Source organism: Heliangelus exortis, chromosome 9, assembly GCF_036169615.1.
Source record: "Heliangelus exortis chromosome 9, bHelExo1.hap1, whole genome shotgun sequence".
NCBI classification, from domain to species: Eukaryota; Metazoa; Chordata; class Aves; order Apodiformes; family Trochilidae; genus Heliangelus; species Heliangelus exortis.
This window is the reverse complement of record NC_092430.1, coordinates 10,733,894-10,750,337: the sequence shown is the minus strand read 5'-3', so window position 1 is coordinate 10,750,337 and position 16,444 is coordinate 10,733,894. Positions and strand designations below refer to the sequence as shown.

At 38.8% G+C, this 16,444-nt stretch overlaps 1 protein-coding gene across 5 annotated transcripts in view; it reads right to left on the bottom strand.

The window, feature by feature from the left end:
- Window positions 1–16,162, bottom strand: part of UGGT1 (UDP-glucose glycoprotein glucosyltransferase 1) — a 42,674-nt gene extending 26,512 nt beyond the window's left edge. The window contains exons 1-13 of one of the 5 annotated variants that reach the window (XM_071752081.1): window positions 16,068–16,162; window positions 14,681–14,765; window positions 14,142–14,280; window positions 12,192–12,274; window positions 11,533–11,663; window positions 10,607–10,719; window positions 9,262–9,436; window positions 7,122–7,218; window positions 5,324–5,402; window positions 5,021–5,121; window positions 4,100–4,199; window positions 3,101–3,161; window positions 171–262 (exon numbers count right to left, since the gene is read on the bottom strand). In XM_071752081.1, coding sequence (XP_071608182.1) covers window positions 171–262; window positions 3,101–3,161; window positions 4,100–4,199; window positions 5,021–5,121; window positions 5,324–5,402; window positions 7,122–7,218; window positions 9,262–9,436; window positions 10,607–10,719; window positions 11,533–11,663; window positions 12,192–12,274; window positions 14,142–14,266 — 1,157 coding nt within the window. In that variant the 5' untranslated portion in view covers window positions 14,267–14,280; window positions 14,681–14,765; window positions 16,068–16,162. Of the gene's footprint in view, window positions 1–170; window positions 263–3,100; window positions 3,162–4,099; window positions 4,200–5,020; window positions 5,122–5,323; window positions 5,403–7,121; window positions 7,219–9,261; window positions 9,437–10,606; window positions 10,720–11,532; window positions 11,664–12,191; window positions 12,275–14,141; window positions 14,281–14,680; window positions 14,803–16,067 lie in introns of those variants that run through there. The other 4 variants (XM_071752078.1, XM_071752076.1, XM_071752077.1 and 1 more) reach the window with 4 other exon arrangements.
- Between the last annotated feature and the right edge of the window lie 282 nt (window positions 16,163–16,444).

The window sequence follows — 16,444 nt, the reverse complement described above, 5'->3', positions numbered from 1 at the left end:
ACATGTAATTGAAACAAATCTTGACAAAGATATAAGATGCTTTTCAAATTAAAAATTTACAGTGTTTTATCCCCTGAGACTCAGTCTATTATCTCCAGAATAAAACCTGTGTGTTGACACAATTATTCAAAAAAACCCAAAAAACAAAAACAACCCACCAACATTCCTACCTAAATATATCCTGGGTGTCTAAATCAATAAGAAGTCCATTGATGAAGAGGGCAGAATCTCCTGGTTGTAATCCTAACGTCCCTTTGAAATACTGAGAGAAAGTAGAAAGTCATAAGAAGAATGTCTGCACAGAAAAATATTACTACAGAATTTAATGTGTCAAAGTTGTAGATTTTAATCTCCTTTATTACATTACATTCCTTCTCAACTACCAGAATGCACACGTCTGTACCAGAGGAAAAAACAACTGAAGATATTTAGTGCTTGGATATATCAACTGGACTTCTATTTGTTACTGTATGATTCAGTAGTACATAGGGAAGTCCCTGAAAAAACCTTTTAAACATACTCACATTAAATAATTACAAATGCTTAAGAGACCTTATTTCTTATCTGACAGCTCACAGAGCAGATGGACAAAGAGTATCCAGTTACTTGTTACATGTCTTAAACAGGCAGGTTTGGGCAGAACAGACTTAAAAAGCTGGGTACTGTGTGGTTCTTGCTAGTGGTACTCTGTATAGATACCATTTAAGTCCTGACCTAGTGGATATGTCATCAATGACAAATGGATGAGCTGCCATTGTAGTCTGATCTCCCCAAAATCAGGCGGCACACAAATGGAGAAGTCTTACCACTATTCTGGAATTTATTCCAAGTACCTCTAAGCAGTGCCCCATTTGAATTGATGCTTTGAATTGAGCAATATCACAGAGAACAATTTTGAATCAGGAGAGGTGAATGGAACACTGTCCTCCTGAAGCAAATTTTCCAAATCTAGCATGAAAAATTCTGCTTAAAAACTTAAGTGGTCTTGAAAGAAAGCAATGTAATTTTTGTCTTGCAGTACCAGTTACAAAATTCTATTAAGAGACATGATGAACCCTGAAGGAGAAATGTAGTACTTGGATACTTAAAAATACTAATATCATGAAGAATGTGAGCAAAGCAGAGGAATAGCAAAGTATCATGGGAACTACCAGGAATAGGAAAGCAGCATCTAGTCAGGAAGAATTTGCATTTCATTAAAATAAAAAAAAAAAAAAAAAGCTACCAGAGAGAGCCAAGTACATGCGAAGCTAAATTGTACCTTTTCATGGATAGCAGACATACTACTCTGAATAAAAATGAATACACAAAATCATGGGATTACCTATGGACCAGCCCAGTCAAACACACAATCAAAAAACCACCAGGCAGCTTTAGCTTGCACTTACATTCTATAGCTTGGCCCTTCCAAATGGCCGTGCCAAACCGCATCCCTTCTTTTCTGATTTTATTGCTAGTGGAAAACAAGGGATTTCTCTCTCAGAGCAAGAATTTCAGGGGACTTATAACTAGATTTCAGGTAACTTTGCTTTTACTACTAGACTAGCCAAGTATCATTGGTTAGATTTTAAGCAAACATACAAGTGTGTACCTGATATACTTTCTTTTTCCTATTAATTCCTATTAATACCAAGTGAGAGTGAAATGCTTTAATAGATCAATGTAGATCACATGACAAGCTAATTTTGGCTTTGTTTTTATTGACATCTTAAGTTTCTATCTTGCACTCTATCCAGACTGCAGTAGCAGGTGTACTTTGATTGTACAAATGCCTGCAGAAAATTCCCTAGTGGCTCCTGCTTTCCTCAGTGCTTTGCTAACGCCATGTGCACAGCCATGCTGTGCTGAAACATTTTTCTGCAAACATCAGAGCCTGCTCAATGACTTTCAAAGGTCCCTCACAGCCTGGGTGTTTTTAATGATTCTGTTCCAAAGCACATGTAGATTTTACTTGGGTGGCTGTTAAATTTCACTCTTCCACTAATTTCACTCTCAAAGCACCAATGTTGGAACAATTACTTTGACACAATATGAATCACTCTGAGCTATGGCAGAAGATTTTGAGTTTACTCTGTGACTTCCTTGCAAACACTGATCAATTCAGACATCTAAGCACCATTTCAATTTCCACAATGAGAACTAAATTTCTGCCACATCCTTGAAACTGTAAGAACATACTTAATGCATTTGCTTCTCAAGCAATAGCTTTCTAGCAAGTTCTGTTCCATTCAGCTCAGATATTTTAAAACAATCTAAAGCTGTTTAAAAATAATCTGACTTTACTACCTCCATTAGAAAGCAGTCACACTTTTAATATCTACTTGTTTTTAAGAAGTTCAGAATACAACAATCAGTAACTTGAAGTCAGCCTCTTCTTAACTATGACTGTACACATCCTCTCCTCCACTCAAGTCAGAGCTGGGGTAGAGACTGAAGGCAGGTCACCTGGCAGGCACAGTCCCACAGCTGACCATCTCTGTACAGCTTCAGCTGGCAGGTCACCAGCCCAAACATGTAACTCAGGAACTAAGTAAAGAGTGATGTGATACAGTCCCATCCTACAGATGAGTACAGTCTGCATGGAAACCCTCAAAATAGCTATGCTGTATGTTTGCTGTAAATAAACATTTTACGCCAAATGTATTTTCATTGTATTTAATATTAATTTTATAAAGTTAAATAAATACAGTGAACAGATTCTGAATTCAGATACCAAACAGAAAGTCACTTTCATATACATGAACAAATGCTTCTTAAATAACTATCAGAACACTTCATTACTGTGAACAACCACTGTAGTGGCAGCTTTGTGAACAAAATCTGGTATCATAATTCCCCAACACAGCGACCTTCCTCAAAGCATTTCTGACCAATATTTTCATATTTGAGCAAACAAGATCAATCATGTTCCTAATCCCTGCTTGAAAATCCACCACTTCTATACTTCCTACATGAATACTAAGACAAAGTTGTGTGTCAAAATTCCAGGTCATTATTTTGAGCATAATGTAAAATTTTAGATAGGATAGTTATTTCCAAAGCTTGAATTTGTATTAAAACCTAAATGCAAAAGCATGACATGACTTTCTAGGAGCATTACCTTTTGGTTCTCTTCAATTTCTGCTCTGAGTTCCGATGAAACAACTGTTTTTGTTATGGCTCTACAGAAATAAAAACATCACACTATGAATCATCTTTCTGTTTATCTAATGGATAAATCAGATATTTTTATATCCTACTTTTCATACCTTAAAACATAGACAGTATCTTAGTGCAAAGAGCTGCAATCAGAAGCACTTGTACTTTGTGATACCACTAAACAGTAGGGTGCATTATTTTTTCTTACACTACGTAGAAGATAATGTCAACCACATACCAACTCTGTCCAATTTCACAATAATAAAAGTGGGCAGCTGCCAGAAAGGCAGAGGTGGAGACTGGCAGCAGAAAATAGAAAGATTTCACTCCTCATTGTGGGTTCTCATCCCTTTCCTTGTATTGGATCTAGTGAATGCAACTCACAGATGTGACAAAAAAACCCAATGAGAGCTGCCTACCTTAAGCAGCTATAAATAGCACAATTCTAATATCAGTTAGTGGGAAATAAAAACCGAATGTGTGTTCTTTTTACTATCAGATGTATCTCCACCTACACAAAAATAAGGAGCTCCTATGCCTTCACAACCCAGGTCATGGAATTTATCAAAAGACAAGTATTTCTAGACTGGTTTGACAGATCATGACTGAGATTCCTGAAATTAATTTGAATATGCTCAAGACAGTTACTGACAAAGCACAGTAAGAAGTGGAACTGTACATCAGTGACTTGATGCAATAGGTTCAGAAGCATTTCACAACAAAGGAGCACTGGAAAATCTGCCAAATTTTCCACTAGTCTACATCAACTGCCACCCAAGAAAAACACTGTAAGATCATCTTTGTAACCAACCACAGGCAGAACTTCTCTGCATAAACTGTACTTCCCCCTGTTTGCTTCCAGCTAAACAGAACTTCAGACATTAACCCAACCAATGCTGTCTGTTTCAGGTTCTACTCAGAAAAAAAGACAAAACTTCTCAGATCTCATAATTCAAGTTACCTGGCCTTTGTAGGAAAGTTCTGACTGAGATCTTTCATGACCATCAAAGCATCCACAGGGGGGGCAGTCAAAATGCGAGCAGCAGTTTGGAAACTTAAATCTAGAAGTGAAAAATAGATGTCAAGAACTCTAAACTGAAAGCAAGTCAATGCAGAGTCAACTTAACTTTAGCTTTCATCATTTTCACTTATTTCTTACCTCCAAAAATTAATTTTCTATCTGCATCTTTAGATACTTAAAAAAAAACCCCACCTTTATTGTACTCAGCTTCTTTGCTGCCCTGAGGTCAGTAACCCTTTCAAAAGCGCCTACAGGCTGCTTCAGGGAGTCCAGACCAGCACCTTTTTTTTGACTGAGGTGGGAATACCCTTCAGGATGGTCTGGGTACTCATTAGAGAAGCTATAAATACAGCCACCTGTGGGATATAGGCAGATTCTCTGTGGCTATAACATATGTTCAGCATTGTGAATTATTGTTTTTTTTCAGAGGATGAAAAGCCTTTCCCAGTGGCTTCTTTTCCAGGGAAAAATTCAGAATTGCATGCGGATACTTTTGAAATACTCTTTCTTTGGTCTTGTGAAATCTCAGCTTTCTGCACCAGGAATGTGACCATGGTAGGATACTTTACATTTCCTTTGCTTTTCTGCACTTAGCAGATCACACAAGTAGTCAGTGTAAGAGTGGGCAGCTGACTGTACTTCACAAGATACAAAGCAAGCCTCGTTTCACAAGTCGTGCAAAACAATCTTTCTAAAAGCTATTTCAACAGGAGCTTTAGAAACTCCAGCAATATCCAGTACAGGAGGGCACAGTCAAACTCTCTCAACTGTCCATAGCCATTAGCAACCTCATTTACACAGAACACAAGGAGTTACATTAAGTTATTGCAGTACAAAACTGAAAATCTCCATACAGGTTACCTTGCAGCTGCCAGACCTTCAAAGGTGCCATTTCATTGGTACTTTCCACAAGGTGTTTTCTAAGCTCTTTCAGCTCTTCTGTAAAGTCAGGATACAGCTGCCTAAAAGGGTATGAGGGTAAAACTACTTCTGTGGTTTCCTGTAAGTTAAGTCTTGAAACAAACTAACATATCAAAAAGAATGCTGCTAACAGATACGAGCAACTCAGACATTTAAAAAATGCAAAGCAAAGCAAAAAATCAGCATCTCCACATGAAGTTTTTTTGAGATGACAAAGAGCAACAACCTAAAACTTAGTTTTACCTTAGTTTTCCAAAGAGAAATCCCTGCACTTCATCAATAGGGTCTTGTTCATCTATTACTGTAGCATTCACATCTGTGCCTAGGAAAACACAGAGCAGTACACTATCACCAAGCTATTCAGGAACAGTTCTCACAGTCATTTTCAACAGTTTAACCAAGCTATGCTGCAATAACCAAAAAAAATAAAGGGCAGGCTCCAGGCTTATTTTTAAACCTGCAACCAAGAAATACCTTTAAAAATTAGCACAGTAACAGCTAAAATAAAACCAAGATGGATTACTGGGATGGCAAAGCTTAAGATAAATGGAAATCTTAGTGACCCATGTGTTGCAGAGGAGTTCACTAGGACCTGGGAGCTTTCAGGATACGTTGGCTTTGTAGAGTAAGTGCTAAACTTAAATTGTGAACACAACCCTGATTTTAGCCCCCAAAAACACGATAAAAATACTATTTGAGTGAAGTCCAGTTCTGGGCTTAAACATCAAAACCAAACCCAAGTGAGAGACTTACATGACCTCCTAAATAGCTGGACACCAGATAGCTCCAAACTAGATGTTTAGTGCTCAAGTCTTACTATAGGGCCCTTATCTTTTACACAAGTGTTTGCTTCTGGACAAGCCAAAACAGCACCCACATGAATAAAACCAGGCAGAAACTGTCTGGTTCTGCACTGACAGAACACTGACAGAACCAGGCAGTAGCTGGATTAGGGTCATATACCTCAAACGTGCAGTCTGCTATCTGTGCTTTTTGCAGCTCACAGCAATGCCAGTACACTTTGTTAAACATTTCAGATAACTGCATTTAGATTACTGATTGGTATAAAACTTTACAAATTTACAATTAACAAATGTTCCCCAGAATTACCTTTTTTCCCCCCCAGTTGAAGAGAGAAAAAGTCTCCAACATTCTATTCTACAAATAATATCAGGGCTTTTGCATGACTTTCTGATGGCACATTAAAGGAAATCGTCATTCAGTTATTAAAATCTTAGGTTGGATCATCTCCAATGGTATGTTAATTTCTCCTAAAATGAAACACTTTTCTGAATAAAACCCAAAGGTTTTATGTACCTATAATCTAGATGCTGGCTAAGGATTTAAAGTAAGAGTTTAGATCTGTGTCTAGAAACTGATAAATCTTCAAAATCCTGAAGAACCTAATTAAAAATAGGAGTTCTGCTCTCCACAAATGTTACCTCGAATTAAACAAGCCCACAAAACATTCTTTTATTTCAGTCCAAGATAAAAGCAGGCGATTCTGGAGTTGTGTGATGTGTGAGTGCACCTCCAAATAAAAGTATACACACATACTATCCTAACAAGAGTTCTGGCAGGACCATGAAAGTGTGCAAAACACAAATCAGCACTCTAAGGAAACTGGCAAAAACAAAAAAAAGATGCAGAATGTTAAGTTCTGTTTTCCAAAAAAACCAAAAGCAGTTAACACCTTCTGCTCTGAGTACAGATAAGCTAAGGCAAATTCAGGTAGAATTTGCTTTACATCTGCAGAGAATCTGGTTATTGGATAAAAAATTAATTGCATTAGTAGCCATACAACTAGGATCAAGTCCAAAGTCATGGCTCAATTATGCCCCACATCTCACAAATGCATAAGACAAGTGCCATGGCAAAGATATGATTCATAAAGGACATAACCCCAAAGGAGTAATTTCAAGAAGTTATTTCAGAGCTAAAGAAATAAGACTATCTGTAATTCAGACAGTCATTCATATTAAAAAAAAATGCAGAATTATCTTTGCAAAATGAAAATGTTCACTTTAAAATAACAATTCACCTTTCACCTGTGTATCATCCTTGGCCTTATATTCTGTACTTTTAATAGCCAGTTCCACGCCATAGCCAGAGAGGTAGACTTTTTCTAAACTGGGATTCTGTAAGGAAAAGCAAACAGTAAAATTTTGCCACTCTAGTTTGATGAACAAGTTAAAAGCTTCTACTTTCTAAAGCCAAGACATCTGAAGCTGGTACACAATTCAGACATAACTGGCAAGACATAGGCAGAAAACAAACACACTGCATGATTCTGCAGTAATGTACTATAAAAATAGTATTTTAGCTTTTTGAAGTTCAGCAAGCAAAATATCTCTTTGAACAAAAAAAACCCCAAACAAACCACTAAGCCCCTCAAAGTTAAGGGGAGCATAAAACAGTGTCTTCAGGATTGAGTATGTAAGCCAAGTAGAGCAGGACAGACTCGTCATGAAATACGAAAGGAGGGAAAAAAACATCAGCTGTGAAGCTCAAAAATGAAACATTCACTAAAGAGTTACAACAGAGAATTACAGAAATGGATAAAACAGTAACTTCAGAGATGCATAATTAGCTCTGGCTTGTCCTGGTTTGGGACAGGATAAAGGTAATTTTCTGTCTTGTACATTTGCTTTCAGCTAAGTCTCTTGTATGTAGCTGCACTTGCTGAAATTAACAGCAAGTTTCTCAGGCAGTGTCTGCTTCTAGGATTGATAACACTCGATGTTTAAAGTTACAGCTAGAGACTGGTGTGCAGAGCCAAGGACACTGCTCAGTTCTGAAGAACATTTTACCCTCCGGAAGGAGAGAAGGAGTAAAGAGGTCACACCTGCAGCCCTCCTGGAATGGACAAGAACGATGCCAAAATTGACCAAACAGAGTATTCCATCCCATACATGTCATACTCAGTATAAATTTGAGGGATCACAAGGGTCAAACCCCTTCTTCCTTCTCTTCCTGCTTCCCTTTCTTCTCCTGTCCCTGTTTGCTTCAGCATCCTGAGAGGTTTCCATCCATTCGTCTGCCTGTGGTCCTGATCCGTGCCATCCTGAATCTGTGTGTTCCTGCTTCCAGATCCCTACTGCTGCCAACTCCAGGAGTCCAGCCTGGACTCTCCTAGGGCTGCCCTGCAGCCTCGGTGGTGACATGAGAGTTATTGGGGGAAAGGGGGGAGGAACATGGTATCAATTTTCCTGTATATTTGTATATATTCGGTGATTTTTCCTATTTATCATTACTGTTTCATTAAAGTTGTGTAGTTTAGTTTCCAACCCATAAGCCTCTCTCCCTTATTCTCTCTCCTTTCTTTATCAGGGAGGGGGATTAATAGAGAGCATCTGCCATTCGGTTTAATTGCCAGGCCAGTGTTAAACTGTGAGATGGCTTTACTGGAAAACAAATTTCATCACTTATTTAAAGAATTGTGAAGTATACACGAGTCACAAAACTGTAGAAAGATCTATTGTGTAATATATTTAGTTCTGAATGTAAGTACACCTCCCAGTACTGATAAATTACTTTTTAAAAGATAAGTGCTGTATAAAATGTATGACTTTATTTTATTAAAAGTCAAACTTGCTAGAAGCAAACCAGATGGTTCTTTTCTTGTGTTCAAGTCTGGTTACTAACTGTGACCCTGCAGGCTTTAGCAACACTGACCAATATTCAGGAAAAAAGTCAACTCAAATTTCTCAGAGCTTTTGCAACATAGTTTTAAACACTAATCCAGTAGTCAGGGGCAATTTAGGGAACGGAAGTGGAAACCAGGACAATCTGCAGTAGGACTTGAGTTGCTCCATAATAAAATTGCATCTCAAGTAACTAAATGGCCCGGCTGTGGAAAGATCTGAGCATCTATTTCCTATATTCTAATATAGGTAGAGCAATATTTTTTTAGAATAAAGTGTTTTTTATCCAGAGTTAAGTCTGCATTTGTAAAATCAAATGATCCTCTTATTTAAGCCATCTGGAAATTTAAAACATTCTGTATTCCTCAGCCACATGCAATAAAATACAAACTTTGGGTATCAGACAAACATTAAGCAGCAACACATTACACAAATATCGACTTAAAGAGAACAAAATTACACTTTTCTTTTTTAAAAGCCAGAGCAGTTACTCTTTCCATGAGAAATACCTCTGTCACAATACACAAATATACTTACAGCAATATAGTGCCTGAGGACATAAGTGATTTCTCCTGACTCAGCCTTTAAAACAAGCCTCTTATGGTGCTTGTAGAACTCCTCGGAGCCAATCTCCGCATAGAGGATGACAACGGGGCTTTTGGGGCTTGACACTGGGTACTTGTGGTCCCCTTTGAACAAAAATGGCTTTGGCCTAAGAGTGAATATTAATGATTACCACATTGCCATTCAAAGCATTTCCTCACTCAGCACAAGATCCAATTATTTCTTCTTCACAGGTTAACCACCATTCCCATCTTCAACTGAACACACACACCAATTGATTCCCACCTGTCACCAAGGTCAGCAGCACTTGATGCATGCTGATAAAGCTTTGTTAAAAATGAACATAAGAAAATGAAACAATTGCCTTGGTGCTACTTTGAATCTAATATGATCCTTTTTTTAAAAATTAACCACTTCCCTTAAATTTTCCATTACCTTTTTTTCCCCCCACAATGGTGATTCATAAATTCCGTATTAAAAAAATAAAATCAAAGGCCAACAGACCAAATGTTGCAGGAACTCAGAGTCAAGGGAACTCTGTCCTTGGCTTAGTATACAAACAAGAAATGTGAACGACACAGCTGTTTTCTGTTTCTGTTTTTCAATTTTGTCTGAAATACAATTAAATATTTAAAATATTCCCAGTGAATCAGAAAAATCCTATATGAGCTATAGATGCTGTATGACTGCACATTGAGAAATAACCCTTGATGCTTGCAAAAAACATGAAGATTACTATGAAGACAAACTGAAATTCAAGGGTTTGGGTTTGTTGTTTATTTGTTTGTTTGTTTGTTTGTTTGTTTTCTGGAGATACTACATTTTATAGCTTCTTTTTGTTACTAGAAGTTACAGTCAAATTCCATTCTTGTAAAGAAATCTGAATTTGAAATATTTTCCTTTGTAAAAACTAAAAAATTATATAGGAAAAAAATACTGTGCAGGCTTCAAGCTACTTGTGAAACAATCCATGTTAAATTAACCAGCATTTTAATATGCAGCCCAGCACTTCCTACACACTAAAAGCTTTACATATTCCTGAGAAGTCCCTACTGTCTTTCAGCATATTGTTTCCAGCTCTTCCTGTGCAAATTCCTCCTCACAGCAGAATACCAAAGAGCACAGGACAGTAAAACAATCATTCCAATCTGGATTAAAAAGAAATAACAAACTGACACATTGGTCCAATCAAGAGACAGTACAAATCAACACTTAAGAACAAAGACACCACTGGTTTATAACAATCTCTTTACAGCAGTAATTTAACTAGCTTAACTTCTAGGAGCACTAATTCAACAGTAGAAAATTAGGCAAATACCTTTCTGAAGCTGTCTGTAAAAGGTTTTCAAGAGAGTCAAATTCACACGTCTTCTCCCCATGCACAGCAAAAAACAGGGTACAGCCCTTTGGTGGAGGTTCATCTGCTGCTATCTGTATTAAATTTATAACCAAGTTGGTTGTGTGTTTGCCATTAGAACAAGTGAAAATGATAATGATGTAGCCTTGCAGCAATCAGCCTTCTTTAAAACCCTAAATTTTAAACTAGTACTTCTTGCCTGTTTATTATATAATTTAAATGCAAGATAAGAATTCCAAAATTGAGAGTAAAGTCTTAACTTATTACAAATACTTGTTCAGTTGATTATTATTAGCTGTAATATTAGTTCCAGGTACAAGATGTCAGGTTTGCAATTGTAGGGGGTTTTGTTTTTTGCATTACACACCAGAAACTGCTACGTTTCTCAAACGTCAAATGAGAAAATGAATCCAGATAAAAAAATATTTATTCTAGTATTACTTAAATAAAGCACATTATAATGTGAGACAATGTGAAATGAACCATATGGTACCTGAGGTGTGAAAAAGAATAGAGTACAATGAACGGCCCTGCACGGATTGTAACCATCAGATCTTTATATTCATGGGTTACTATCTGCAAGTAAGTACAAGTGAATACTGGGAAGAGCAGCAGCACCACAATTATACCAATAGAGCCATGGTGATCATCCTCATAAAAATCTCCACACAATCATCAGTGCCCTGGGCAAAGACATGCAGATAAGCTGAAATCACAGTTGTTTAGCCTGCTCTAAACAGATGGACTCAAATTTGGCAACCAATGAAATGAGTATATACATCTAGTCTTCAGCTAGGTTTGGAGCACTTATCAGTCCAGGATTACCTCGCTCATTCCTGCACTTCAGGTCATGCTCTAGCAGCCATTTCAGGATGTCCTGTACTAACCTGTTGAAAAGCTTGAACTGTTGCAGAATAAGAGCGTAAAGACAAGGAAAACTTCAACAAATTCTGCTGCAAAGGTGACAGACTCTGGCAGGCTACTTTGAGCATTTCATGGTAAGAAGAATAATCACTACCTGAAAAACCAAAGTACAAGCACTTATATTTCTATACCACAGTACCATTGAAAAGGGCTTTTCATTTTAACTGCGATATACACTAACAGAAGCCCATTATATTAAATGTAAATACACACAAGATCATTTCTCCTCAATTTTCATTACAGGCAGTTCTACAGATGGAAGAGAGGGAATGTCTATAGAGATCCATGAATACATCCCTGAGGATGCAATTATCAGTTTAGGGAGGAGGGAAAAAGTTGAGAGCTCACATTTCATTTCAGCTGAGATATAGAAACACAGAGAAAAATACATTTATACTTCATGTTGAAACAGAAACTGGCAAGCAAAATATGTTTCAGACGTCCACTATAGCTTTTGTCAAAAGAATATCCAAAAGCTTTGAGCACTTTGCAGTAAAAATAATACTGAAATCAGTCCACATTTGATTTTACAATACTAACACAATACAAGACAAAACACCTGTTTGTTTTTCACACATGCCAACTATCAGTCATCATCCAGAAAAAGATCATGAAAACTTACCATCATGTTCTGATGTCTTAATACTTTGACTGGCTTCAACAAAATTCCAGAATTTCTCTTGACCTTCCTCTGATAAAAATTCACTGAGTAAGAAAAGAAGACCTAGCTAGAACTATAAATTGTCTCTCAAGTTACAGTTCTAATATGTTGTACAGATTTACAGAAAGTTAGCCTCTACCATATGTTTACCTATACCATAAAACCATATATTCATAGAAAAAGCAGACTAGGAAAGCAAAAAAACCAAACAAATAATGGTTGCAGGCCAGGACAAACACAAAATACATGAAATAAGTTTGTAAAGCACCTATTAATTTCTCAAAGACAGACAACAGACATCAGCATGCAGCCTGGGACCTTTCTTCCCTAATACATTTCTTCACTGGTTATCTTTTATGAGAAACAGACAATTTCATTTACTTTGGTCTAACAAACTGCACTTTGTTGGAACTACTAGCTTTGGTGGGGCTTTTGCATTGGTTTTAAATGAGCAATAGGAGAAGTCACAGCTTCAAACCAAAGTGTTGTAATTCCTTATATATTATGCATACAATTAGGTCATTAGCACTAAATAAAATAATTCTCTAAACACTGCTAACAACAAATACTTTCCAATGCCTACACTTGAAACATGCTTCACCTGCTACATGATGCTACAACAGCAGATTTGGAGCCCACAACAGCTGGTGTGTTCATTTCAATCTGTCCTGACCTACAGTGGTAAGTACTTTTGTGAACAACTGCTGAGGAACTGTAGTGCTGGGTGAAGTAAATGCAGCAACAGGCAGGATTTTACACTGCAGAGCTGTGTCTTTCTGCAGTCCACCACAGGTGAACAACCCAAAGTCTTTGGATATGATGTTTAGCTTATATACCAAACCTCTGGCATGTTATTCTGATTATTTCCTCACTATTTCACAATCTCTTACAGTGAGATTTTCCACAGCAGATGTCTCACAATGTCAGGGTATTTAAATCCTGGCATTAACACCTCAGCTTTGCATTTTACTACTGAAGGATTTTTCAGTCTTCAAACTTCAACCTCTATAGATGCTACAGGAAAGAAATTTCACCCAGCACACCTGTCCTATCACTCATATCCATTGCAATGCAATCCATCACTGCTCAACTATTGCCATGTGTACCCATCTGCAGTAACACAGGCATAATTCAATGTGTGGAAACACTCAAGTGATGCAAAATTAAACAGACACACTATTCCACAAAAATCTAAAAACCCTACTTTGCACAGACTGCAAATGAGAGGATTGCAAAATGAAACTTTTCAAATATGGTGACTTCTAAAAATGAAACTATGGGGACTTTAAAAGTGCCAAGTAGACTGCTGGTTAAAAGACCTAATTTTACCTTTTTTTTTTTTTTTTCTTTGTTTTTTTTAAGACACTTTTAAAAAGGTCTTTAATACCACAACAGAAGGTATCTCTTCAGGCTGACTTGCACATTTCTTAAAAGAGCAGCTGACTTTAGATAATGCAAAACTCAAATTAACAAAATTACACTTCAAGCTTAACTGAGCTAAACACACAAGCAACAGATCTGTATCACAACCTACAGTTTTCATTGAAGTTCAAAATATTTTGGACTTCGATCTTTCACCTTGCAAGACCACACTAAGCCTCTGTATCTAATGCTTTGAGTAAAACACACAGGACAAAAAATACTTATTATGCAATTATTCATTGTTACTAAAGTTTGTTCTAATGCATCACAGAAGAATTTACCATGCAAAAAAGTACAACTCTTTCCTTTAAAATATTCATCCCATGTCCCCATGCAGAGCAATGATCAGGTTCAGCTAAGTGTTATTATGGCCAATGATTCAGTAACAACCAGAATTCAAAGCACCACAAAACAAATGAAAAAGAGAACACATTACTTCATGCTCTAGGTATATTCTGATGTGCCAATGAAAAATCACAATGTACTTACCTTGCTTCAAGTAATAAAGGAGCTGAAGACCACTTTGTAGTTAGAGATGTTGTCACAGCCTTAGAATCTCCTTTTACAAGTGAAGAGCTGAACCAGATTCCAAGAACTGCAATAAGTATTCCCATTTTATAGAAGAAGTCTAAAAAAACACATTGGCAAAAAAGTTAGGTTTGCATGGTCTCTGTCTATATATCTAAATACACTATGGTGAATTTTAAGATTCATTTAATCCAATACATCAGTGAGAGAATCATAAACTCACTGGGGCTCACAAAATCAAATATTCTGTGAAAACATGAAAAGAGGCAAGATCTGGCTCCTGAGCTCCAATTAAAACTCAATTGATTCCAGCTTCCTCTGTATTTATGCTTTCAAATAAATGTGCTTCTGTTCTGGGCCACTCATATCACACACTACTTGCTTTAAGAATTACAAACAGTGCTTATTTCAAACCTGGTGGAAAACCAACCCACTGTAATTTTTATGGGAGATAAAGCCCCATTCTATTTTTGCACCAATCCATCATCCAGGGTACCAACCAAGATCAGAGGAGCCAGGCAAGGTGCAGGTCCCTTTGTCAGCCCTTGAGGTTCTGCTGGGCACAGAGGAGTTCTTCTCTGGGGACTGAAGAAACAAGCATTTCTTGGATGCACTAAGTACTACCAACTTTAGAAGATGAAAATTAATGAAATAATTACGACAGACTCAAATGACAGAACTTCCTGTGAGAAATGAGCCAAAAACACCCAACCAAACAAAAAGAACCTTAAGCTATTCCTCTATTGTCCTTTCTGTATACTTCTATGCCTGTATAGTCCCTGACCTACACACTATAACACAGCTGAGAGTAATTTCCTTCCCCACAATTCTCAAGCTTATGGACCAGAATTCTCCTGTTAGCTTTCCATTACCACCTCCAAAAGCTCAATCTTCCTTCTCCCTCTCTGACCAGAGTATATTTACTACATAACTAACATACATCCAGGCTTTATCTCACTTCTTAATCTGTATTTTTCCAGGTAACTCATTTTCCATTTCCAACTGGAAAAAAACCAGCCCACTCAAATTCCAGCTATACCACAGCCAACAAACTGTCGGGCTCCAACTTCTGTTTTGTTTTAATAACGATCTCTTCATTTGCTGCATGCAATAGTTTGGAACACGATTAAAACTCCTGTGCTACTCTCTCGTGCCTTTCTTCCCATTCTGTGAAAGACTTGAGTAACAAGACCTTTTTTCTAGAGGAGAGGTACACACATCTTCTCACCTGTCACCAGTTTAGCTAGCTGAAAACATGCAGATTACAATTATCTACACTCCCTGAACAGTAAGAGACATAAACCAACCAACCAGCCAAACAAAAACTCGTATCTCCTCCCAGAACAAAGCACCATGGAGAACAGCGGCGATGAGAGGCAGTGGAATTAACACAAATGACATGAGAAATGACATGAGGAGATCCAGCTGTGTTCTGCGTGAGGTAACCGAGCAAAAGCCAATCTGAATCACGAGATCATGAAGCGAATTTTTCAGGCCTCGTCTGCTTTGTAAATATCGTTCCTCCTAAACCACAGCGATTAACTGACTGCTCCTAAATTGCTCCCTTGAAGAGCGGTGATTGGAAATCAACCCCTCCAGCGACCCCGGGCGTTGACAGGGCTGAGGACTCAAAAAAACCCCACCAAAAAAAGTCAAATAAATGGGGGGCGTCTGCCCCCTGGCAACGCCGAGCGTGGCCTCTGAGGCTCCCCGGTCACCCTCCCCTCGCACGGCCGCTGACTGACCGGCACCACCGAAATGCAGAGGCCGCCCCGGTGGCCCCGCCGAGTCCGGGGGCTTCTCTCCGCAGAGCCCCAGGGAAAGCTCCAGACCCTCGGCCGCCCCCCCCGTTCCTCCCCCCCCTCACGGGCCGGACCCACCGCTCACCCCCTTCCCTGTCCCGCGCGCGAGTCGCCGTGGTAACCGCACCCGCCCGCTGCCGCCACGCTCCCTTCCGGCTCCTGCCGCTCCGGGTGCTTCCGGGCACGGCGCTTCCGCTGCCGGCGGTAGAGGGGCCACGCGGCCATAGAGTCACAGCGGGGCCGCGCTAGAGTGTCGCCCGGCCGCCATTTTAACAGTGGGTGGTCTCGGCGGCGAGCGATTCTGAGCTCTCCGATCGCCGCCTGGCTCAGGCCGTGGATGGGACACCTCGCCTGCCTCTTGGAGTCCCGTGGCCGCCGGCTACTGGAGTCAGGAGTGGGGGCCGGGCTACCGCGTCCCGCCTGGCCTCGCAGGCAGCCCCGGTGAAGCGGCAGATGGGGCGG